The following is a 24875-nucleotide window of genomic DNA, read 5'->3' as shown; positions in this document are numbered from 1 at the left end:
ATTCCGTGCATTAAGAAAGGTGGAAGGAAGGCAAAATGATTACCGACATGGTTAAAAGGTGAGGTGAAAGAGGCTGTTTTAGCAAAAAAAAATCCTTCAAAAATTGGAAGAAGGATCCATCCGAAGAAAATAGGATAAAACATAAGCCTTGTCAAGTTAAGTGTAAAACATTGATAAGACGGGCGAAGAGAGAATTTGAAATGAAGTTGGCAGTAGAGGCAAAAACTCATAATAAAAACTTTTTTAAATATATCCAAAGCAAGAAACCTGTGAGGGAATCTGTTGGACCATTAGATGACAGAGGGGTTAAAGAGGATCTTAGGGAAGATAAGGCCATTGCAGAAAGACTAAATTAATTCTTTGCTTCCGTGTTTACTAATGAGGATGTTGGGAGATACCAGTTCCGGAAATGGTTTTCAAGGGTGATGATGAGTCCGACAAACTGAATCAAATCACTGTGAACCTGGAAGATGTAGTAGGCCAGATTGACAAAATAAGAGTAGTAAATCACCTAGACCGGATGGTATGCATCCTAGGGTACTGAAGGACCTCAAAAATGAAATTTCTGATCTGTTAGTTAAAATTTGTAACCTATCATTAAAATCATCCATTGTACCTGAAGACTGGAAGGTGGCCAATGTAACCCCAATATTTAAAAAGTGCTCCAGTGGCAATCTGGGAAACTATAGACCAGTGAGCCTGACTTCAGTGCCGGGAAAAAGAGTGGAAACTATTCTAAAGATCAAAATCACAGAGCATATAGAAAGTCATGGTTTAATGGAACACAGTCAACATGGATTTACCCAAGGGAAGTCTTGCCTAACAAATCTGCTTCAATTTTTGAAGGGGTTAATAAACATGTGGATAAAGGTGAGCCGGTAGATGTAGTATATTTGGATTTTCAGAAGGTGTTTCACAAAGACCCTCATGAGAGGAGGGAACGGAGGCAGGCTGCGCGGCTCGGCGCACGCAGGCTGCCCAAAATCTGCAGCCTTGCGTGCGCCGATCCCGGATTTTAATGGATATGCGCCGCTACGCGCGTATCTATTGAAATCCCGCGTACTCTTGTTCGCGTCTTGTTGCATATTTGGGAAGTGCATTTCCAGATCTGTGCCCTATTCAAAGGCTAAAACTATGTGACAGGAATTGTCAGTGCTTAACAGGTACCTATGAGTTTTCATCAGAAGCAAGAATCTAGCACAATGAACACATTTGTGTTTTGAAAGTTTGGGTGTATTCTTTCAGGTCTTTATAACCGTTGTTTCCTGTTGTGCCCATAGGCGATAGGTTCTCTGCCAGTTTCCTCATAAAAAATGGTGCCCTTGTTAACGCGGCCACAGTGGGAGATCAGGAGACACCTCTGCACCTCGTGGCCTCGTACAGCCCAAAGAAGCACTCACCTGATTTGATGTCAGAGATGGCCCATATTGCAGAGGAACTTTTACAAGCAGGAGCCAATCCTAATATGCAGGATAAAATAGGAAGGCAAGTTATTTTGAGACAGAGCATTATTATATATGTAGAAAAAAATTAAGCTTTTTGCTTTATCCTGTGACACACCACTTGCATTTTAGTGTGCCTTGCAGCTGTTTAGTAATAACTAGTCTTCTGGCCTGTTTGCAGGACACCATTACATACAGTAATCATTGCTAGGAACGAACATGTGTTCAACCAGCTTCTCCAATGCAAACAGTAAGTGTTGTGGCATTTTTATTATAATTATTAGATAGTTACCTAGGAAAACATCTTATTTTTCAAAATTAGCATCACATGACCATAGATTTCTGATATTCACAATTTTATGTCACAGAAGGCCATAACTGGGTTTCCAGCTGTAAAGTTGTTTTATAAATTTTTTCCAAAGGTAAGCATGTTTAATGGGTCACATGACCTGTTGCATGCGTGGTTGGAAGGAGTTTCTCCTAACTGTAGACCACTCCCCAACCCCACCAACCAGTTTGGTTTTCAGGATATTCACGTTGAATGTACTTACTGTCTCAATTATGTATAAATATATCTGATGCATATTCATTGTGGAAATCTGCAAACCAGACCGGTCAGGGGATCCCCAAAGCCTGGGTTGAAGACCACTCCTCTAGAACAGGGGTCCACAATCCCAGCATTCTTTGCTACCTGAAAACATTGGACTCTGCATCCTACAGCTCAGACCCAGAAATCTTTATCCAGGAGTCACTGGGTTGGGCCTGATCCTGATCCTATTCCTGGACCTGCCCTGTGTCAGGAGCTCAAGCATGCCACCCCCACTTCCAGCAATTAGGATATAACAGGGTGGCAGGTGCAATGGGGGCCAGCCCAGGCACGAGGTGCTTTTGCAGGAGCCTGTACATCGGTTTGTCTTGTGTCTTCTTAAAAAGCAATCTTTAGGTCTTATGTAACAGGTGGAACATAAGCTCTTGTACCTTATTACACTTCAATAAAGTCAAAGTAGCTCCCAAATGTGTCTCCAGTCATCATCTAGTGTAAGAGATAAATCAACATTCCATTTATCTATTAAAGATGTACTTGTATTTCGTCTTATAAATAAATATACAGCTGAGAGATCATTTTGGTGTGAGAAACAGACGTTCCAAACTGATACATTTGCGAAGATTCCCCACAGTACCATCATTTTCTGCCTGTTACATAGAACCTATGAATATCCCCAATTCCCTGTACCAACCCGGATCAGTCCAGACTCCTGGGTTTTGCCTCCCTTCCAGCAGATGGAGACAGAGAAGTTTTAACGGACTCCGTCCTATACCCCTGAGGTGCCACCTAGAGTCTGTCAGTATTTCTGTTTCTCCAGCAGATGGTGGAGGTGCAGAACCTTTAGTCTGGGTTTGTTGGTATTCGTTCCTTCGGGAAACTTAAAAAAAAAAAAAAAAAAAAGACAAGGATTTAGTAAAAAGAAAAAAACAAAGAGAGACGATATCTTTTTAAGCCTCCCAGGGGGTTGCTAGGTCCTGGTGGAACCATCCCCCCTAGTAGCAGAGGCTCTGGAGCAGAGGGTTGGGAGCCCTGTAACTGCCTGCGGCTGATGGTGATACCGGGGAGCCCGGTTCACTCACCCTCTGAAGATCTGCACACAGGAAAAAACAACGCTGAGGTGATTTATTTATGTCTCTTTCGGCCCTCCTTCCTTCCGACGCCATTTTCGCCGTCCTTTTCAGTTCCTACGAGCTCCCGGGGGTTTGTCTTGGTCTCGCTGATTCTTTTTTCGGGCCCCGATCCTAATTTAGCTCGGGGATCATGCCGCATGTTGCGGCCTGCGGGCCAGAGTTTGTACTGGCTCCTTGTGGGGAGGAGAAGGCTCTTCGGGGAAGCCGATTCAAGCGAAATCGCATCGCAGCAGCTCTAGAGCACACAGGGACCCTGGGAGGGCAGAATTGCTGCAGCAGCCTCAGGACCCTTTTCTCCTCAGCACAGGTACTGAAGCCTTACTGCGAACATTCAGGGAGCAGGAGAAGACTGCCCTGAGGGAGGGGAGCTCCCCACCACCTCTTTCGCCGCGTCCTTCTGCTCCTGGGGGGGGGGAAGCGACTTGCAGGCAGCTCAGATCTCTTCCTCAGAGGAGGAACATGGGAAGGACTCGGATGAGTCTTCTTCCTCGTTCTCCAATTTTGTTTTGTTGCTGCATAAAGCCTTCAGTGCATGGAAAGCAGCAAAGAGCCAGGGTACTAAGGTTCCCCGTGAGGTCCCAGTGCGCTGGGGGCTGGGACAGGAGCCTCATCACTCCACAAGCATACCAAGTCACATAGTGGCATAGAAGCCCCCATGGCCAAACGCCCTCTCCGGTCCCTTTCCGGTCAGGTGGACAGTTCAGGTACGGACGGTGCGGTTGAAGGCGAGTCTCCTCTGCAAGCCTCTGGTGAGGGACCTGATGCAGATCAGGATTACCAGCTCCAGCCAGCCAAGCCAATGGGCGCGCCTCTAGGGGAGGGCAATGATCCCAAAGTGGTCCGCCTGTTCAGAAGGGATGAACTAGGGCCACTTATCCCGGCCATTCTGGAGGAGTTGGGCATTGAGGTTCCTCTGGAGGACTCACGGTTTGGGGCTATGGATCCGGTGATGATGGGGCTCAGCTCGATCCTTTCCATTTCATATGTCTGTTACAGATCTTTTGTTTAAGGAGTGGGACACTCCGGACCTTGGTTTAAAGGTAAGTTGGGCTGTGGACAAGTTATACCCACTTCCGGAGGAAGCGCTGGACCTCCTTAAGGTCCCTAAGGTGGACGCCGCAGTCTCGGCAGTGACCAAGAAAACCACCATCCCAGTAACAGGAGCCTCTGCCCTGAAGGATTTGCAGGATCACAAATTGGAGTTGCAACTTAAAAAGATTTTTGAGGTTTCCACCCTAGGAGTCCAGGCCGCTATGTGCAGCAGTTTCGCACTACGAGCCAGTCTCCGCTGGGTGCAGGATTTGCAAGCAGCAGCATCCCTTTCTGCGAGTGAGGCGGTGCAAGCGAGGTGCCTGGAGGCAGCGATAGCTTACAGTGCTGAAGCGCTTTATGATCTGTTCCGGACTTCTGGCAGGACTATGGTCTCGGCCGTGTCCGCCCGCAGGCTCCTCTGGCTTAGACACTGGGCTGCGGATGTTTCGTCTAAGGCCCAACTGGGTTCTTTACCCTTCAAGTGTAAGCTGCTTTTCGGTCAACAATTGGAGGACATGATAAAATCTCTGGGGAAGAATAAAGTCCACAGGTTGCCGGAGGATAGACCCAGGACAAGAGGATCCTTTCCTCAATGGGCGAGATTTCGGGGAAATTGCCGGTTTCCCTCTTCACGGTCTGCCAGTTCGTCCTTTCGACAGGGTCCCGGCCGCCAATCTTCTTGGAATCAGTCCTTTCGAGGGTGCCGGCCTGCCAGAGATAGAGCCCCACAATCTCAAGGGGGTCCCAAGTCAGCGCAATGAAGCGAGGCCAGTCCACTCTTCCGTCCCAAGAATAGGGAGGAGGTTATCCCTTTTTCTAGAAGAGTGGACCAACTTAACATCAGATCAGTGGGTCCTCAATATAGTAGAACATGGTTAGGCGTTAGATTTTGCTCGGCCGATCCACAACTGGTACATGGTTTCCCCATGTGGGCACCACCAAAAACGCCGGGCGGTACAAGACACTCTGCAGCGGTTACTGGACCTAGGCGTCATAGTCCGGTACCCGCAGGAGAGGGCGCTACTCCATCTACTTCGTGGTGCCCAAGAAGGAGGGCACATTCTGTCCCATCCTAGACTTAAAGAGAGTCAATCGGACTTTAAATGTGCCTCGTTTTCGGATGGAAACGTTTTGCTCAGTGATAGCGACTGTACACAAAGGGGAATTTCTAGCGTCTCTGGATCTGACAGAAGCTTACTTGCACGTTCCTATACACCAGGATCATCAGAACTATTTGCAGTTTGCGATCCTGGGGCATCATTTTCAATTTTGCGCTCTACAGTTCGGTCTGGCGACGGCATCCAGAGTCTTCACCAAGGTGATGGTGGTTGTGGCAGCGGCCCTGCAAAAGGAGGGGATTCTGGTACACCCCTACCTGGATGATTGGCTGATTTGAGCAAAGTCAGAACACCTTTGCAGAACAGCAGTGCAGAGGGTGCTACAGATGTTGAGCTCATTGGGTTGGGTGGTCAACCCCGACAAGAGTCACCTGGTTCCCGCCCAGTCCTTGGAGTTTTTGGGTGCTCGGTTCGACACGATCTTGGGAAAGGTTTTTCTTACAGAGGAAAGATTGTCCAAGTTTCTCACTCGGGTGGAGTCCTTGCGATCCATGCCTCATCCCAGGGTCTGGGATTATTTGCAGGTCCTTGGTTTGATGGCTTCCACTCTCGAACTGGTGCCTTGGGCCTTTGCGCATATGTGTCCTCTTCAGTCAGCTTTGTTCTCCCGATGGAATCCACTCTCCAAACAGTTTCATCTTCTCCTCCCATTGATGGATTCGGCACGGTCCAGTCTTCTTTGGTGGCTGTGTCCAGACAATTTATGGTGGGGGGGTGGATTTGGAAATTCCCTCCTGGATAGTGGTAACCACCGATGCCAGCCTCTCCAGGTGGGGAGCGGTTTGTCAAGGAACGGCAGTGCAAGGCCAATGGACAAGAACAGACTCCTCCTGGTCAATCAAATCGGTTGGAAACCAAAGCGGTTCGGTTGGCGCTGCAGGCCCTCCTTCCTTTAGTAGAGGGACGATCAGTGAGGGTACTCTCCGACAATGTGACTACGGTGGCTTACATCAATCGTCAAGGGGGAACCAGGAGTCGTCTGGTGGTGGCAGAAGCTCAGTTTTTAATCAACTGGGCGGAGCAAAACTTCTACAAGATTGCAGCCTCTCACATTGCCGAGGTAGACAATGTGCAAGCCGATTTTCTCAGCCGCCACCAGTTGGACCCCGGGGAGTGGGAACTCTCCAAAGAGGCCTTTTGTCTTCTGTGCACACGCTGGACCATGCCCTCCATGGATCTCATGGCGACGTGCCGCAATGCCAAGATTCCTCGATTTTTCAGTCAGAGACGGGAACCAGGAGCAGAGGGGGTACATGCTCTAGTCCTTCCCTGGCCAAAGGACGTTCTGTTGTATGTCTTTCCGCCATGGCTGTTGGTCAGAAAAGGTCTGCGCCGCATTGAAGCTCATTCGGGCAAGGTGATACTCGTGGCTTCAGAGTGGCCGTGGTTTGCCGACCTGAATCTAGCCAAGAGATGGTCTGCTGAGATTTCGGCCATCTCCAAATCTCCTGCAATAAGGCCCCCTTGTTTCGTAGAGGTAGATTGCTTTTGTCTAGCGACATGGCTTTTGAAATGCAGCAATTAAGGAGTAAGGGTTACTCGAATGCGATTATTGCCACGCTCTTACATTCCCATTAAACTTCTACCTCCATGGCGAACGTTAGAGTTTGGGGAGTGTTTGAATCCTGGTGACTAGATCACGAAGTGCAGTCATCCAGGGCTTCAATTCCGGATGTTCTGGATTTTTTACAGGCTGGATTAGCCAAGGGGCTGGTGTTTAATTCCCTACGAGTTCAGGTGGCAGCCCTTGGTTATTTTCGTGGAAAGGTGCAGGGGGTTGCGCTAGCATCTCATTCAGATGTGGCTCGTTTTCTGAGAAGGGCTAAGCATTTGCGTCGTCCTGTCCGGAACCCCTGTCCTTCGTGGAAGCTCAATCTGATTCTCTACACCCTTTGTAATGCTCCTTTTGAGCCATTGAAATGAGCGACCCTGAAGGATCTGACATTGGAGTTCGTTTTTCTTGTGGCTAACTCCTCGGCAAGGCGTGTTTCCGAGCTTCAGGCCTTATCTTGTAGGGAGCCCTTCTTATGGATTTCTGAAACAGGAGTCTCCTTAAGAACAGTTCCCTCCTTTCTCCCGAAAGTGGTGTCCTCCTTTCATTTGAAAGTGGAGCTCCCTTCTTTCGCGGGTCTGGATTCTTCTACTCCAGACTCTAGGGATTTAAGGAAGTTGGATGTAAAGAGGGTGTTGTTGTGTTACTTGGAGGTCATGAACAGTTTCTGTCTTTCGGACCATCTGTTTGTTCTGGGGAGTGGATCCAGGAGGGGTCATAAAGCTTCAAGGGCCACTATTGCACACTGGCTAAAGGAAGCTATTGTTTCGGCTTACCTTAAGAACATGCCATATTGGGTCAGACCAAGGGTCCATCAAGCCCAGCATCCTGTTTCCAACAGTGGCCAATCCAGGCCATAAGAACCTGGCAAGTACCCAAAAACTAAGTCTGTTCCATGTTACCGTTGCTAGTAATAGCAGAGGCTATTTTCTAAGTCAACTCAATTAATAGCAGGTAATGGACTTCTCCTCCAAGAACTTATCCAATCCTTTTTTAAACACAGCTATACTAACTGCACTAACCACATCCTCTGGCAACAAATTCCAGAGTTTAATTGTGCGTTGAGTGAAAAAGAACTTTCTCCGATTAGTTTTAAATGTGCCACACGCTAACTTCATGGAGTGCCCCCTAGTCTTTCTATTATCTGAAAGAGTAAATAACCGATTCACATCTACCCGTTCTAGACCTCTCATGATTTTAAACACCTCTATCATATCCCCCCTTGTTCAGGGCCATCCGATTCTGGTTGGTCTTAAAGCTCATTCTAATGTCAACAGGTGTCGCCGCAGGAAATTTGTAGGGCAGCTACCTGGAAATCTACACACACTTTTGCCAGGCATTATCGTCTAGATGTCCGGGCCCCTGAGCCCAGTTCCTTCAGGGCCAGTGTACTCTGAGCGGGACTCTCTGTCCCACCCTGATTAGGGAAGCTTTGGTACATCCCAGGAGTCTGGACTGATCTGGGTACGTACAAGGAAAGGAAAATTGGTTCTTACCTGCTAAATTTCGTTCCTGCAGTACCACGGATCAGTCCAGAGTCCTGCCCATGGGAAAACAGAGAGTCCGCTTGGCCGGTAGTTAGTCATATTTCTGCAAGTTTACCGAATGCCCCCCTTTTCAGGGAAAGAGTATGGGCATGGTTTTGTTCATTGAGTTACAAGTTTTTCATTCCCTCTGCTCTTTGGGGGGAGGTTGTTTATGTGGAAGTTATGCTTTAATCTTTCTGCTTGGGTACAGTGTAATACTGACAGACTCTAGGTGGCACCTCAGGGGTATAGGACGGAGTCCGTTAAAACTTCTCTGTCTCCATCTGCTGGAGGGGAGGCAAAACCCAGGAGTCTGGACTGATCCAAGGTACTATAGGATCAAAAATTAGCAGGTAAGAACCAATTTTCCTTTTTTTGCTGTGCTCGAGTGGGTGTGGTGTACCAACTTCCCATTTTGATATGTGGTGAGGTTTTTTCAATAGTATTGGCCTTTTGGGGGCAGGTACAATCCATTGTTAATCTATTATTGTCTTTGTTTGCTGGGTCACTGGGAAGAACCTATACTTGACCAAAGCAAATGTATTATTGTCACACATTTGCTACATGCTACTAGGATTACTATAGCCTATTTTTGGAAATCTACTCCACAATTGGACCACTGGAGGCGAGTAGTCGCTGAACTTGCCATAATGGAAGATGAGACCTGAATTTATCCTTGTTCGTTAAACGTAAGATGTTTTCTAACACATTCCATTGCTGATTTCAATAGATATAATGGGTATCAATGTGTTTTGAGAGCATTGATTTGTGTTGGTTTTTGTGTGTTTTTAAATAAATAATTAAATAAAAAAATTAACGAAATCTTTAGGGGGAGAGGATGGAGGATTCAGCTGTTGTGCTGTACCGATGATACCATCCCCTCGCCTGTTGAGAGAGCCGGCACATAAAAGGCGATGCCCAGAGGGCCTATCTGGGAGAGGACGGAGGATCCAGCTGCTGTGCTGTGCCGTTGATACCATCCCCTGGCTGCTGATAGACCCAGGATATAAAAGGCAGCACACAGAGGACCTACCTGCGAGAGGATGGAGGATTCAGCTGTTGTGCTGTGCCAGTGATGTCTTTCTATGTCTGCTGAGAGTCCCAACACATAAAAGGCAATGCACAGAGAACCTACCCAGGAGAGGAAAGCGGATATAGCTGCTGTTCTGTACCAGTGATGTCATTCCACGCCTGCTGAGAGTCCCAACACATAAAAGGCAATGCACAGAGGGCATGCCCATGAGAGGATGGAGGATTCAGCTGTTGTGCTGTGCCAGTGATGTCATTCCACGCCTGCTGAGAGGCCCAACACATTAAAGGCAATGCACAGAGAATCTACTCAAGAGAGGATGGAGGATTCAGCTGCTGTTCTGTGCCAGTGACATCATTCCACGCCTGCTGAGAGACCCGGTACATAAAAGGTGGCACAAAGCCGCACAACGCTGCCAGTGAGCCAAAGCCGCAAACCTAAAGGGTATGCCCCTTCTGAGATTTTTCCTCAGTTTCTTTGTTGTCGAATGGGAAGGAAAAGGAAGGGGGTTGCCAGACCTCTCCCATCGGCATCTGGATCTCCATACCCAACTTTCCAGCTGGCTATATTGCAATTCTTTTCAGCCACAAGGTATGTCAGGTGCTCTTGGGGAACTTGGGGCATCTAGTCCCGATCAGGATGAGTCGGTTACATCTTTGAGCCCTGCTGGGCCTGTTCCACCTAGAGCTGTCTTAGTACTGTCATTTGGTTCTTCCAGTGAAAGTGAGCAGTTAGTTGTTTCTACACCTGTCCATCCTGGGAATGGGAAGATCCCTTCGGAGTTTGGGGTAGATTCATCTATATTACCCTCCTGGGATTGGAAATATATTTCAAGCCCTGGTGGAGAAGCTGGTTGTGATCAATCTTGAAAACTTTGTGGCTGGCAGTAACTAAACTTGACCAATCTATATCTATTAAATTTGACTCCCTATCTGAGTTTGTTTAAGATGTCTCAATGTGAATGGTCATTCTCAACTGATTACTGAACAAGCTATAAAGATCCAGGCTTTGGAAAATCAAAGTGTTAAATTCCAGGAATGCAATGCTGCTTTGGGTAAAGATTTACAATTTATGCATCTAAAAGTTGAGAATATGGGGAGCCATCTTAGATGGCTCAGTTTGCATTTTTTTAAGTTTCTGAGAAAATGATCCCAGAGTTTATTAGGGCATATTATTTGTTTCCTGGGAAGAGAAATATATTTTCCTCTGAGGCTTTGCCCCTAAATGAGTCTTTTGGAATGGACCTTATTAATTTTTGGAACAGACTGCATCTGAAGATGAAAATGTAGACAGATCACATTTGTAAGAGAGAGTGATAAGCAATGGATATTGCATGTATTTTTTTCTTTTAAAAATGTGTGGTTTATGGGTCAAGTAATTTCTATTTTCCAGATGTGGTAAAAAAAAGACTCAGGTCAAGAGGAGAGTGTTTATTTTGAAGAAGCCAAGTATATAGGCATTAGGGGCTTTTTTTATATTACAGTTTCCATACAAATGTTTAATCAATCTAGCGGGAATCAAATATGTGTTTACAGACCCTGTACAATTAGAGGTTTTCTTACAAAAAAGTTGGCTTCAGTTAGTAGCACCAAGTTAGGTAGGCCCAGTTGTAAGGATGGTGGAATTTCCTCTAGAATATGCTCTTTAATTGCTCTCTCCCCATGATGTGGTCTTAGGAATTCAGTGACTCATGTAACACATTTTCTTCATGAGTGTTTGCTCTTCATTTTATTGTTTCCTTTTTTGTTGACTCTGTGTATTTTTTCTACTGCAAGTTATCTTGTATGATGAAATTAATTTGAAAGTTTAAAAATAAAATTAAGAAAGTGCAATCTTTAGTCTCACACACAGCAGGAAGGAAGGTTGACAGAGAAAGAGACTGCATTTAAGATTTAGATTATGGACAATGATTTTTTTTTTTAACTCATCTCTAGTCCACATCTCTGAAATCTCTGACTCTACTAGAGATAATTGGGTGCATACACAGGAAATGTTGCATTAGAGGATTATTATTTTCTGTTTTGTTATAAGCTCAAAATCTGTGGAACTTCAGTAATTATTTTTATTATGCTAGATAGGTTGGGAAAAGCCATTTTGCTTGTTCAAAACTGAGCTGTGGTCTTATGGTTTTGTTTCTCTTTGGGTGGCGTAGTGGTTCTCCCAGCCCATAAATTGACATACAGTGAAAATGCATGCAGTCTGTAGACATTCTCTACCAATTCATACTTCGTTTACATGTATGTTAAGATTAGACCTAGAACTGAAGGATCACGAGGGAAGCACAGCCTTGTGGCTTGCAGTCCAGTACATCACGGTGTCATCTGACCAGTCTGTAAACCCCTTTGATGAGCTGCCTGTAGTGAATGGAACCTCATTTGATGAAAACAGCTTTGCAGCAAGACTTATCAAACGGGGCAGCAACACTGATGCACCTGATACAGCAACAGGTAAAAAAAAATGACATTTGTATTCATGTTTGCACCTGGTGGTTACAAAATATGACCAAGCAGTGACCTGAGCAACCACTCACTCTGAAGGGAATAAGGAAACATTTTTCTCTCTTGAGCATCTTATGTGGAAGGGGTGAGCATTTCCCTCCAAAGATGGTGGGCCGTCTTGGCTCTTTCCGCCACAACCAGAGGGCATCTACTGCTTGCAGGCTACCCCCCCCTCTCTCTCTCTCTGGCGTAATGCTGAACTGCATTGTCAGAGTGGCAGCAGTGTCCAAAGCATGGATTCACCCACCTGTTGGGCTGGACATAAGAGGCATTTGAGTCTCAATTAATCATTTTTACTGGCACCTAATTACATGAATGGAATGTTTTTCAAGTTTTAATGTATTTTCTTGTGCAGCCAGTTTGTTAATTAGAATGTTATACTTTTGCTCACACTATTTGGTACGGTCATTTTACATGGGGAAAATGGGTGGGCACTGATTCAAGAGAAGTCCTACTGTGGATCTTTTGTTTGACCTTGAACAAGTCAGTTTACCTCTCTGTGCCTCTAAGACCCAATTGAAAATAAGACAATTGGCTTAATGAGGCCAATTTTCAAAGGGTTAAGGTGCCTGAATTTGGGAGATAGGCTCCTAAATTATCCCTTTTGAAAATTTACTAGGGCTGGCTCCCTAAATTTAGAGTCCTAAAAAGGTGGGTGGCTATGGGGGCAGAGTTAAGGTCTGGAAACAAAATTAGGAGCTTAGCCCTGATTTTCAGCACTGGGCATCTAAATTAGGCGCTCAAATCTAGACAACAGCAGACCTAGAGTTAGGCTCCTAATTTTTAGGATTCTAAATTTAAGCAAATTTTCAGCTAAAAAATGAGGCTTCTTTCAGCTGAAAATAGGTTCCTAACTTAGATGCCTAATTTATGTGCCTAAATTAAGGAGCTCAGCTTTCTTTGAATATCAGCCTCAATCTGTCCAAGCCAGCATGAGTGATTAAATTTTACATGCAGGAGGATGACAACCCTTGAGAGCAAGCTTGAAAAGATTTAATATTGAAAGCTGCGTGATTTTGGACAAGTTACTTATACATGCATTCAGGGAACTAAGTCTGTAGTAGAGAAAGCAAGTAGAGGCTTTTTGGCAGAAGTAGCTGGCCAGAATTTGCATAGCATAAGAAGATGGGTGATTGTAGAATGTAAGCTTTATATATATTTTTTAATTTTTCTGCCAAAATGTAGAGCATTACAAAGGATGCACTTCTGAGATTAGAAAGATAAAGGTATGCCATTGGTTTTCACACGCTTGCATTTGTTTGAGCACTGGTTGGCATTTGCATGGCTGAATCGTAATGTTGGTGCTTTGCTTAGAAGGCTTGGGATCATGTTCATTTCACTCTGTGTGTGTGCTTTTATGATGTGTCCTCAGGAAACTGCTTGCTGCAGAGGGCTGCCGGGGCAGGAAATGAGGCGGCCGCTCTCTTCCTGGCAACTCATGGGGCAAAGGTCAACCATAAGAACAAATGGGTAAGGAAAAGCGATGGTCCCAGACCAACCATTGGAGAGGATGCCTCACGCTTCCACTTTTGTATATTGACACTGAACATTACTTGCTGCATGGGTGGGGATAGCCTGCACTTTAGTTGAGCAGTGATATGAAAGGATTGTTAATAACCAATCACTGAATTTCTGTAACACTATTATGGAGTGGAGGGGGTCTTCAGAGAAGGGCTAAGACTGTTAGGAAGCATCGAGAATGACAGTCTAGTAGTTTTCAGAGCTGCAGTTTGGTACTGCAGTGTTTCTGTATCAGCTACACCACTATAGTGTAACAAATATGTGATTCCTTTTACATGTCCAGCCAAAGCTACTTTGGCCTCTATTTTACAATATTTTTTTTTTTTTGTGAAATTAAATATTAATATATTATTATGTTAGAAATTAAATTAAGGAAAGTTTCTTCAAACCCAATTTTTTCTCATCTGGCAAGCAAGGGCTGTGGGGAGACGAGGGGATCCCAGCATTCGTCTGTGGGTGGGATATAGGGTACACGAGTGCTGGGTTCTGAATGGTGCTGCAGTCTGTAGCCCCCTCACCCAGGACTGTCGTTATAATGGCTGGGTTATAAACAGAGGAAGCTGAGAAAAGAAAAATGAGGAGAAAAACCAGATAACTTTTTACATTTAAGGCTCATGGAGCTATAGTCCCAGTTGTTGGCAGGTTGCTAGTGAGTTGGACACTTGGAGGGAAGTTCACTGACTCAGGGAATGGAATTCAAAACCTTTTTCTTTGGCATGCTTTTTAGAAAGAAAGTGGACTGTAGTAAACTAGCTACAATAATTTTCTCTTAAAAATGATCTCCTTGTTCACTTTATTACATATTTATCATAAAATATTTCCAGTTCTCAGTTTTCAGTAAATGTTCTCTCCCATTTTGTACTAGTTGAAAGAATGATTTCGGAAGAGGATCTTCATGTATTACCGACTTAGACTGTTTCTCAGACCCGTATCACCATGGGACACTAAGCTGCCCTCCTGCGCCTCATCTGCTTTCAATTCTGTTTTGTTTCAGGGAGAGACCCCATTGCATACAGCTTGTCGGCATGGCCTCTCAAACCTTACAGCAGAGCTGCTGCAGCAAGGGGCCAATCCTAATATCCAGACCCAAGAAGCACCGCCAAGTACCAAAGGCTCATCACCATCCGCTGTAGCGGACAGTGCTTACCTACAAAGCCCTCTGCACATGGCGATAGCTTATAACCACCCGGATGTGGTAACAGTCATATTGGAACAGAAAGGTAGTGTTTTGCTTTTAAACGTGCTTGCATGCTGCTGGCGAAGGGTTGGGTGTTCAGATATGGGATTGAGCCAGCCTTTTACACTGAATAACTCCAGTTACAGAAGCTGGAACTTTGAACAATTTCACAAGTGATTATCACATACTCAGTGTGAACAAGGGGACCATCAGCTATATTAAAGAATGCAGGAATCTCTCTAAAATGTGGCCACTATATCCACACCTACTGATGACAACTGGTAGGCAGATCGTTTTGTCTGGAGGCAATTGTCTGACGAGTGGCTCTATACCACTGAGGTAGTTCAGAATATTAGAAGTGGGGCTTAATGCCCGTTATTAATCAGTTTTCTTATCAGTCCCAGAAAATGCAAAATCATCTAGCAAATGCAAAGCTGATGAGTCCGTGCACTTTTGGTGTAACTTCCTTCATGGTTTTATTTCATAGCCATTTGGTGGAATCTCGGTCCAAAGCTTGTGACAACATAATTGACAGCCAGAAAGGAACAGGAAAGGAATAGTGAAGTTGCAGATACTGTTTTCTAATATAACTGAATGAATCTGGTACAATTTATGAAGCAGAATTTTCTGTTGCACACAAAAATATACAATTACGGACAGTTAGAGGAGCAGATATCTGGAAACTATATAGGTTTTCATGTGATATGGTCCATTCCCAAAGCTTACTCAGGCACATTGGTGTAGCTTCATGTTCTGTAACTGTTTTTTAATCAGAATTTTCCCATGTATCACTTTTATGTAGCTAATGCTCTTCATGCTACCAACAACTTGCAAATCATTCCTGACTTCAGCCTGAAGGACTCCAGGGACCAGACGGTGCTGGGACTGGCATTGTGGACAGGTACACAGAAAAGAGCCAACCTATCAATCATTACAAAAAATGGGATTTTTTTTTTTTTTTGCTATTGTACATGTAGGTTATAGGCAGAGGAGGCGTTGAAACAAAAGCGCTGTAGTCACAATGTCATAATTTGGATTTAGGCAGTGTCTGATCAATAACGGAGCTCGGCTGCCTTTATGAGGTCTGAAACTTTAGGAACATACATGGATGGCCTGGCAGCAGGTTTCTGGAGCTCAGTGCATTACTTGTACCTAAGCTTCCTAAGGGGAAAAGGAAAAATGTTACGGCTGGATAAACTGAAAGCCAAGCACGTAAAATGACTTGCTCAAGGTCAGGGAAGAAAGCCTTGAATTCTCATTTCAGGACTTCTGCAGTAACATGCTTCATTCATCGTTTTAACCATTAAACCACATCTTCTCCCTCTTTTGAAATATAGAGGGGATGCAGTTACCTAAGGGTGGGGAAAAAAATCACAGGTTGCCTAGGCACCTACAATTTGCCTCTTGGGTCTGCTGCCAGGTCCCCAAGAGGAGGAATTGCTGTTGCTGCAGCCCAGGGCATCCTTCTGCCAGACCTCCAAGTGGAGAAGAGGAAGTTAGGCTGGCTGGGTGAGGGGGAGAGAAAGGAGGGGGAGGGCTTGTGGGGAGGATGGAGGCTAAGTGGAGAGAGGGCTGGTAGAGGATGAAAGGGTGACTGAACTGATGGCTGTGAGGGGGCCCGGAGGTGGAGACTGACTAGAGGCAGGGTTGAGCTGAAACAGGGAAGGAGCCTAGCTGAAGAGACAGGAGGGAGGTAAAAAGAATGGGGAAGGAGAAGAGAGCAAAGAAAAAAATAGCAGGAGAGAAAAAAGGTAATTATAAGGGATTCTTTTTTTTTTTTACTGGCACCCGAGTTTGCTAAATATTCCTTCCCCTGCCCCTCCCACACACAGTTAACATTGGTTATAGCTTGCATTCTCTCCTGTACTAGCCTTTCTTCTGCCATCTCTCCCTTCTGTATCTTAACATGTGATGGAGTACATCTCTTCAGTCTGTGGCAGAAATGTGTAAAAGTGCTGCCGTACAATTTCCTACAACTTTTCGAAGGGGGTGTCAATAGTCACAATATAGCTGGATATCTAAGTTAGCCGGATAGACTAATCCGACTAACATAGATGGGATATTCAGCTGCACGGCTATATGACTTATCCAGCTAAGTAGCGCCAAATTTGGTGCTACTTAGTGGATAAGTCATATCTGTCTAAGTTTAGACCTGCTATTGAGCATATATAGCCTAGACAGATAACTCATCTGGCTAAGTAGAGTATGACTATCGACCTCTGGATCACCTTTTTTTTTTTTTTTATCCTGTTTTATCTGAAACAAACAGGCCTATGAGATCATATCAGTGCCTGTGTGTTTGTAGCCATTTGCTTGACTGTGTGCATCTCTCCCCCTTATAACTCGGAAACAGCATTCCCTGTAGGTACCCAGATCAGTCCAGATTCCTGGGTTTTGCCCTCCCCCCCCCCCCCCCGCCCCCCCGCTAGCAGATGGAGACAGAGAAGTTTTCAAATCAAAACTCCGCCTCATATAGGGGTGCCACCTACAGTCCGGCAGTATTTCTCTGTCTCCAGCAGATGGTGGAGGTGCAAGGCCTACAGTCTGTTGATTGTTTATTGGAGTTAGTTAGAGTGTAGTGAGTTCTGTGAGTTTTAGAGAGTTTTCGGTCTGTAAAACTTTTTTACTTAGATTTAAAAAAGAAAAAAGGAGCAGTTTCTGTCAGCCTCCCGGCGGGGGGGTGGGGGGGTTGTAAGGTGCTGAGGGGACCATCCCCCGCTGGTTGTTGAGGCAGCTGCATTACAGGGTCGAGGGCCCTCTTGATCCAAGATAGCAGCTGGGGTGCGACACTGGGAAGCCCGGTTCACTCCACGCCGCCAGATCAGGACTGTGGACCACTGTCAGGCAAATTTAAAAAAAACCAAAAAAAGTTTTGATTTTCTTTCATTTTCTGTCAGTGTCACCAATGCTGTGGCTCTCTCTTCCCTCCCTGACTTGGCGCTTGGGCAGACTGCGATTATTTTTCTATTTTTTACAGAATTGAATTTTAGCTTTCTCAGGCCCGCTGCCCGATGCCGCGCTCGTCTGCATGCCGCCCATGTGGCTCGGCCCGCGTGCGTCTTTCTCAGGAGGGGCTGTGCTTGGCGTGTCTTCCTGGGGGGGGAGGGATCCTCCAGGGCCAGCAAAAATGGTTAAAGGCAAGGCAGCCCGAGCTCCTTCAGTGTTAGCTGCACCGAGATCAGCTGAGGCAGATCTGTTCCCGCTGAGCGAGGGAACGGAGGCCATTTTGGAGTCTTTTAGATCAGTGACTCGTGCAGCTATGGGGGAGGGGATTCTCCCGCCTCCTTTCTCTCCTCAGCCAGGGTTTCCTGGAGGGAGCGAACCTTTACAGCCTCTCACCTGCAACGGAGGATAGCCCCGAGGGGCCTCCTGACTCCTCCTCTTCCTCCTTCTCCTCGGAGTTTATTTTATTTCTCCATAAGGCTTTTAAAGCCAAGAGGGAAGGGAAGCTGCAGGCTGGGAGTAAAACGTCCTCTAGTGGTCTTAAATCTCTTTCTCGAAAGCGGTCTAAGTCTGAGGGAGTCTCTGGGTCCTCCAAAGCTAAGCGCCCTTTGCGTACAGGGGCTCATCAGATTGATATTGATTCCATGGGTCAGGATACAGACCTAGGGGACCAGGACCCGCAGGGCAAGCCTCCGATGGGGGTAGATACAGACCCTGATCAACATCCACAAGATCCAGCACGAGGCTCTCACATTGTGGAAGGAGATGACCCTAAGGTGGTCCGTCTGTTTAGGAGGGAGGAGTTAGCTCCGCTTATCCCTGCCATACTTGGAGAGCTAGGCATAGATGGGCAGAGGAGTCCATGCTAGGGGCCATGGACCCAGTGTTGTTGGGTCTGAGGGGCCCGGCTATTTCCTTTCTTTTTCATTTTTCTGCCACGGACTTGCTATATAGAGAATGGGATACCCCAGATCTGGGATTGAAAGTTAGCAAGCTATGGATAAGCTATACCCTCTTCCGGAGGAAGCAATAATATACTGCGGGTGCCCAAGGTGGACGCGGCGGTGTCCGCAGTCACCAAAAAGACCACAATCCCGGTTACGGGTGCTACAGCCCTGAAGGACCTGCAGGATAGAAAGTTGGAGCTGCAGCTCAAGAAAATTTTTGAAGCCTCGGCACTGGGAGTGCAGGCAGCTATGTGCAGCAATTTTGCCTTCGCTAGGTTCAGCAATTACAGGCTGGTCTTTCCGATGCAGAAACACAGCAAGCAGGGCGTCTTTATGATCTGTTACGGACTTTGGCCAGATCCATGGTGTCGGCAGTCTCGGCTCATCGGCTCCTGTGGTTAAGAAACTGGTTGGCAGATATTTCCTCCAAGGCTCAGCTGGGGTCGTTGCCTTTCAAGGATAAATTGCTTTTTGGCAGTGACCTCGAGGATATGATTCAATCCCTGGGGGAGGACAAGGTTCACCGACTGCCAGAGGATAGGCCCAAATCGAGAGGCTCCTTTTCTTCACGGTCTCGATTCAGAGGGAATCGGAGATTTCATCCGTCCAGAGCTCCAGCTTCTTCCTTTCGGCAAGCGTCCGGTCTTCAACAGTCCTGGTCTCAGCCCTTTCATGGCCGACGCTTTGGCAAAACCAGGGCTACCCAGACCGCATCTGGGGCTAAGTCTTCCCAATGAAGGGACGCCGACCCATTCCTCGGTTCCAGCTGTTGGGGCAGATTGTCCCTGTTTTACGAGGAATGGGTCAAGGTGACATCGGACCAGTGGGTCCTTACTTTGATGAATCAAGGCTACGCTTTAGATTTTGCACACCGCCTTCCGGGGCGGTTTCTGGTCTCCCATGCAGTTACGAAGAGAAACGATAGGCAGTACAAGATACCTTGCAACGCCTTCTGCATCTTGGCGCCAACACCCCGGTTCCTCAGGCAGTGCAGCGAAAAGGGCATTATTCCATTTACTTCATAGTTCCCAAAAAAGAGGGGTCCTTCCGATCCATTCTGGATTTGAAGGGTGTAAACCGCTGCCTCAGGGTGCCACTTATTCACATGGAGACGTTACGGTCAGTCATTGCCTCGGTAAGAAAGGAGAGTTTCTAGCGTTACTGGACCTAACGGATGCGTATCTTCACATAGGCATTCGGGCCATTTTCAGTTTCGAGCTTTGCTCTTCAGTCTTGCCACCGCGCCCAGAACGTTTACCAAGGTAATGGTTGTGGTGACGGCTCATCTGCGCAGAAAGGGGTTCCTGGTGCATCCATACCTGGACGACTGGCTAATTCGGGCAAAGTCGAAGTCACTCGGCCAGTTGGCAATTCGCAAAGTGCTTCAACTCCTGTGATCACTGGGTTGGGTGATCAGCTTAGCCAAGAGCCGACTGGTGCCCACCTAGTCTTTGGAGTTTTTGGGAGCGTGTTCCTTACCTCGGACCGAATTGTCAAGCTACAAGCACAAGTGTGGGACTTATTGGCCAACCGTCTCCCCAGATTTGCGGGTTCTCGGCTCCATGACTTCCACCCTGGAGCTGGTGCCCTGGGCCTTTGCTCATATGCGTCCTTTACAGTCAGCGTTGCTTTCACATTGGAATCCAGTCTCTGAGTAGTTTCATTTACCTCTCCCTCTTACGGATACGGCACGCTCCAGTCTAAATTGGTGGCTTATCTCGGACAACTTATCCCGAGGTGTTCCCCTGGAGGTGCCCGAATGGACAGTGGTGACCATGGATGCCAGCCTCTCCAGTTGGGGAGCGATTTGCCTGAGGAAGTCAGTGCAGGGACAATGGTCCCAGGAAGAATCTCAGTGGTCGATCAATCGTCTGGAAACCAGGGCAGTGTGGTTAGCGTTGCAAGCGTTCCGCCCTCTCCTCCAGGGGAAGTCAGTCAGAATTCTTTCCGACAATGTGACCACGGTGGCTAATATCTATCGCCAAGGGGGAACCAAGAGCCAGCCAGTGGCCACGGAAGCTCAGCAGCTGATCAGCTGAGTGGAAAAGCAAATAGTAAGTATTGCAGCGTCTCACATAGCAGTAGTCGACAACGTTCAGGCGGACTTTCTCAGTCTGCACTGCCTCGATCCCGGGGAATGGGAGCTCGCAGACGAAGCTTTCCAGCTCATATGCGACACGTGGGGCATACCCCGCGTGGATCTCATGGCAACGTTTCAGAATGCCAAGGCTCTGAGCTTCTTCGGTCGCCGCAGAGAAACAGGAGCAGAAGGGGTAGATGCCCTGGTGCTGCCCTGGCCGACCGACGTGCTGCTGTTCGTCTTCCCTCCTTGGCCGCTAATAGGCAAAGTGCTCAGGAGAGTGGAGATACACCCAGCAGAAGTCATCCTCGTAGCTCCAGAGTGGCCAAGACAGCCTTGGTTTGCGGACCTGGTCAATCTGGCAGTGGCAGGTTCCCTGCGATTGCCACTACTCCCGGACCTTCACCATCAAGGGCCCGTGTGTTTGGAAGAGGTCGATCACTTTTGACTAGTGGCATGGCTTTTGAGAGGTGCCGCCTGAAGAGCAAAGGGCATTCGAACACTATGGTGGCAACACTTCTCCAGTCACTCAAGACATCCACCAACCTCGCCTAAGTGCGCGTGTGGAGAATCTTTGAATCTTGGTGCGTGGACTGGGCGATTGTTCCTACTCAGTCTTCGGTGTTGGATATTTTAGGTTTCTTACAATCCAGACTTGCCAAGGGCTTATCGTGTAGTTCCCTGAGAGTTCAGGTAGCAACTCTCAGTTGTTTGCACGGTTCCATTCGAGGCATGGCGTTGGCTGCTCACCGCGATGTGGCTCCTTTCCTAAAGGGGGCAAAACATTTACGTCCCCCGATCAGGCACCCTTGTCCTTCTTGGAATCTGAACTTGGTTCGCTCAGCTCTGAGTACCTTTGAGCCTCTGAAAACGGCTACAATAAAAGATCCCACGTTAAAGGTGATTTTCTTTATCGCTATCACATCTGTTCGCAGGGTATCTGAGCTCCAGGCTCTATCCTGTAGGGAACCGTTTCTGAGAATTTCGGATTCTGGTATGTCCTTGTGGACGGTTCCTTCCTTTCTTCCGAAGGTGATGTCTGCTTTTCACGGGAATCAGTCAGTGGAACTTTCACGTTTTGTACCGGTCAGACCCTATGTCTAAAGACTTATGAAAGCTGGATGTTCATTGGGCGTTATTGCGTTATCTGGAAGTTACTAACGGACCATCTTTTTGTGCTGTGGGCTGGTCCAAAACAAGGAAATATGGCATCTAAAGCTACGATTTCGCGCTGGTTGAAAGAGGCTATAGGCTCGGCATATTTGCTTCGTGGTAAGCCAGTACCGTTTGGTCTTCGGGCTCATTCTACCCGTTTGCAGGCAGCTTCTTGGGCGGAGTGTCAAATGGTCTCACTGCAGGAGATCTGCAGGGCGGTGACTTGGAAGTCTTTGCATATTTTTGCCAGACACTACAGACTTGGATGTTCAGGCACCGGGTGAAGAAGGCTTTGGAGAAGCAGTGCTTAGAGCAGGCCTCTCCAAATCCCATCCCAGGTAAGAAAGCTCTGGTACATCCCAGGAGTCTGGTCTGATCCGGGTACGTACAGGGAAAGGAAAATTAGTTTCTTACCTGATAATTTTTATTTCTTTAGTACCACGGATCAGTCCAGAGTCCTGCCCGGGGAATGCATGGAAGTAAGGGAGAGTCCACTCAGTTATTGATTGATTTGTTTTCAGATCTGCAGAAATTGGATTGACCGTCCTCAAGAGGTTCTACAGGTTCAGTTCCTAGGAGGGTTAAGTGAATTGGTTATTTCTTTTTCTTGTTGAAGGGTTATTGTACATAGTTATGGTGGTTTTTTGAGAGCCATTCTGCTTTGACATTGAGTAATACTGCCGGACTGTAGGTGGCACCATCCTATATGAGGCAGAGTTTTGTTTTGAAAACTTCTCTGTCTCCATCTGCTAGGGGGGGGGCAAAACTCAGGAGTCTGGACTGATCCGTGGTACTGCAGGAATGAAAATTATCAGGTGGTAAACTAATTTTCCTTTTTAGGCAGGGATCACAGATTTTGGGTGCACCGAGGGACTTAGGCAAGAATGTCATCTTTTTAGATTAGATGGATGGGATATAATTACTCAAAGTGGTGTTTGACAAAGAAATGCATGCCTGGGAGACTGACTGGGAAGCTATTGAGAGACATAGACCCAAGGTTCTTTAGAATCTGTTGGTTCCTACTTGTTTTGTTTTGTATTTACTAGCACTGGTGATTTAGGTTTGCACAGCTGTGGTTTGCAATGTAACTAAAATTGTTCTTGATAAAGGTCTGTCCTTCTCTAGGCATGCACATTATAGCGGCACAACTTCTGGGATCCGGCGCTTCCATCAATGATACGGTGTCAGATGGGCAGACATTATTGCACATGGCGATACAGAGGCAAGATAGCAAAAGTGCCCTTTTTCTCCTAGAGCATCAGGCAGACATAAATGTTAGGTAAGGTACCATCTGAGGTTTTACTGTGGTGGAGTCTGCCAAAGATTCTCTCTCCCCCTCCCCCTCCCCCCCCCCCCCCCCCCCCCCCCCCCCCCCCCTTTCCTGGTACGTTAAGCTTTCTGGGACCTATTTTTAAGAAGGATGTCTGTGTCAGAACTCTTTGGGGAAAAATAGGACTGTTCCTCTTCATCCAGTCAGACTAGTCTAGATAAGTGGGTTATGCTCACCGACCAGCAAATGGAGACACAGATCAACTGGTTCGCTGACATCACCCTTTACATGTATCCGTGCTGAGCTCAGCCTACCAGTATTCTCTGTCTCCAACAGATGGTGGTAGGCAAGCATCCCGTACTGTGGATTGTGGCCTGGTAGGCTGAATAGGAATTTTGCAAATGGCTCTTGAGGTGAAAGATTAGCTCTCCCTCTCTGTTGAGGAGGAGTTGGAGCGCAGGGTCCAAGTGGCGGGGCAGTGGGCATTGCAGGGCATTGAACCAGTGGGACTGCTGGTGCCAGTGCCGGCACTCACCCTGCTGTAACCACAGCTGGAATGGCTCAACATGCTTATCGATATGTACCGAGCCAGTTGACACCGGTTCCCGGGAGGCCATCGATGCCAAGCAGGACATTGATGCTTCGCACAACTGATACGTTGCTCATTGCTGTTTCCCTCCGAGGAGGAAGCTCTGTTACAGAGGCTGGCAGAGACACCGAGACCTGCAGCCCCCCTGTTCAGCTTTGCCAGGGCCGGCACCGGTGCTACCAATGCCCGAGCCTCTGGACGAAGGCCGAGCACCAAAGGCCCCATCTCCCGTGGACTACAGTGAGGATGAGGCCCTGTATGACCTCTGGGAGGAAGACACTGCAGAATCCTCCTCTGAGGACTTGGAGGGTCTCCCTTCAGAACTATCTCCTCCAGATGAGCGGAGGTGGTCTCCTCTATAGGACTTAACCTTCACAGGTTTTGTACAGGCGATGGCAGAGGCCATCTCTTTTCAGTTAATGACAGAGGAAGATGCCAGGCACAAGATGCTGGAAATCCTCCAGTTCGTGGAGGCCCCTAAAGAGATTGTGGCATTCCCGGTGCATGAGATCTTTAGGGAGTTGCTGCTGGAGATCTGGGAGCACCCCATCACAGTACCTCCTGTTAACAGGAAGGCAGATAGGGTTTACCTCCTCTCAACAGGCTACTGGATTCAAGAATCGTCAGCTGTCACACCAATCAGTAGTGGTTGAATCTGCTCTCAAGAAGGCTAAATGCTTTTGGACCTGCGCTTCGGCGTCCCCAGGCATGGATCATAGTGCGATGGACACTCTTGGGAGAAAAGTGTTCCAAGGGGCCATGCTTATTGCCTGCATTGCCTCTTACCAGCTCTACATGAGCCAATACTCTCGCAACCTCTGGAAGCAGATGAAAGAGGCAGCCGAATGACTGCCTCATCTGCAGCAGGACCCTTTCTTATCGCTGGTGCATCAGGGTCTGGAGTGTAGAAAACACGAGGTTCGTTAAACCTACAATGTTTTCGAGACGGCAGTGAGAGTCTCTGCAGCAAGAATCGGCGCCCACAGAGCTCAGTGGACCCTGAGGTTGCAGTGGCATCAGGCCACTGCAACCTCAGGGCCATCATCAGGCCACTGCAACCTTTGATAGGAATAGATTGGGAGTTGACATTGCCAAACAAACATTATCCAATTGGCTAGCGGACTGCATCGTTTTGTTATGCCTAGGTGGGACTGCATCTCTTGGGAATCATGTCGAGGCTCATTCTGTCAGAGCCATGGCAATGTTGGTGGCCCACTTGCAAGCAGTTCCCATGGAGGAGATCTGCAACGCTACAATGTGGCGTTCTCTCCTCACATTCACATCTCACTACTATCTGGATAGGGAAGGCCGAAGTGAC

General features: G+C 47.2%; 1 protein-coding gene across 1 annotated transcript in view; it reads left to right on the top strand.

The window, feature by feature from the left end:
• The window catches only part of ANKFY1 (ankyrin repeat and FYVE domain containing 1), a 133512-nt gene that overhangs the window by 70315 nt on the left and 38322 nt on the right, over positions 1 to 24875 (top strand). Inside the window, 7 exon segments of the mRNA XM_029612076.1 lie at positions 1281 to 1485; positions 1624 to 1692; positions 11625 to 11824; positions 13248 to 13345; positions 14391 to 14616; positions 15376 to 15474; positions 22824 to 22977. Coding sequence (XP_029467936.1) covers positions 1281 to 1485; positions 1624 to 1692; positions 11625 to 11824; positions 13248 to 13345; positions 14391 to 14616; positions 15376 to 15474; positions 22824 to 22977 — 1051 coding nt within the window.

Source organism: Rhinatrema bivittatum, chromosome 8 (genome assembly GCF_901001135.1).
Source record: "Rhinatrema bivittatum chromosome 8, aRhiBiv1.1, whole genome shotgun sequence".
In the NCBI taxonomy this organism is placed as follows: Eukaryota; Metazoa; Chordata; class Amphibia; order Gymnophiona; family Rhinatrematidae; genus Rhinatrema; species Rhinatrema bivittatum.
This window is presented reverse-complemented; position numbering and strand designations above follow the sequence as displayed.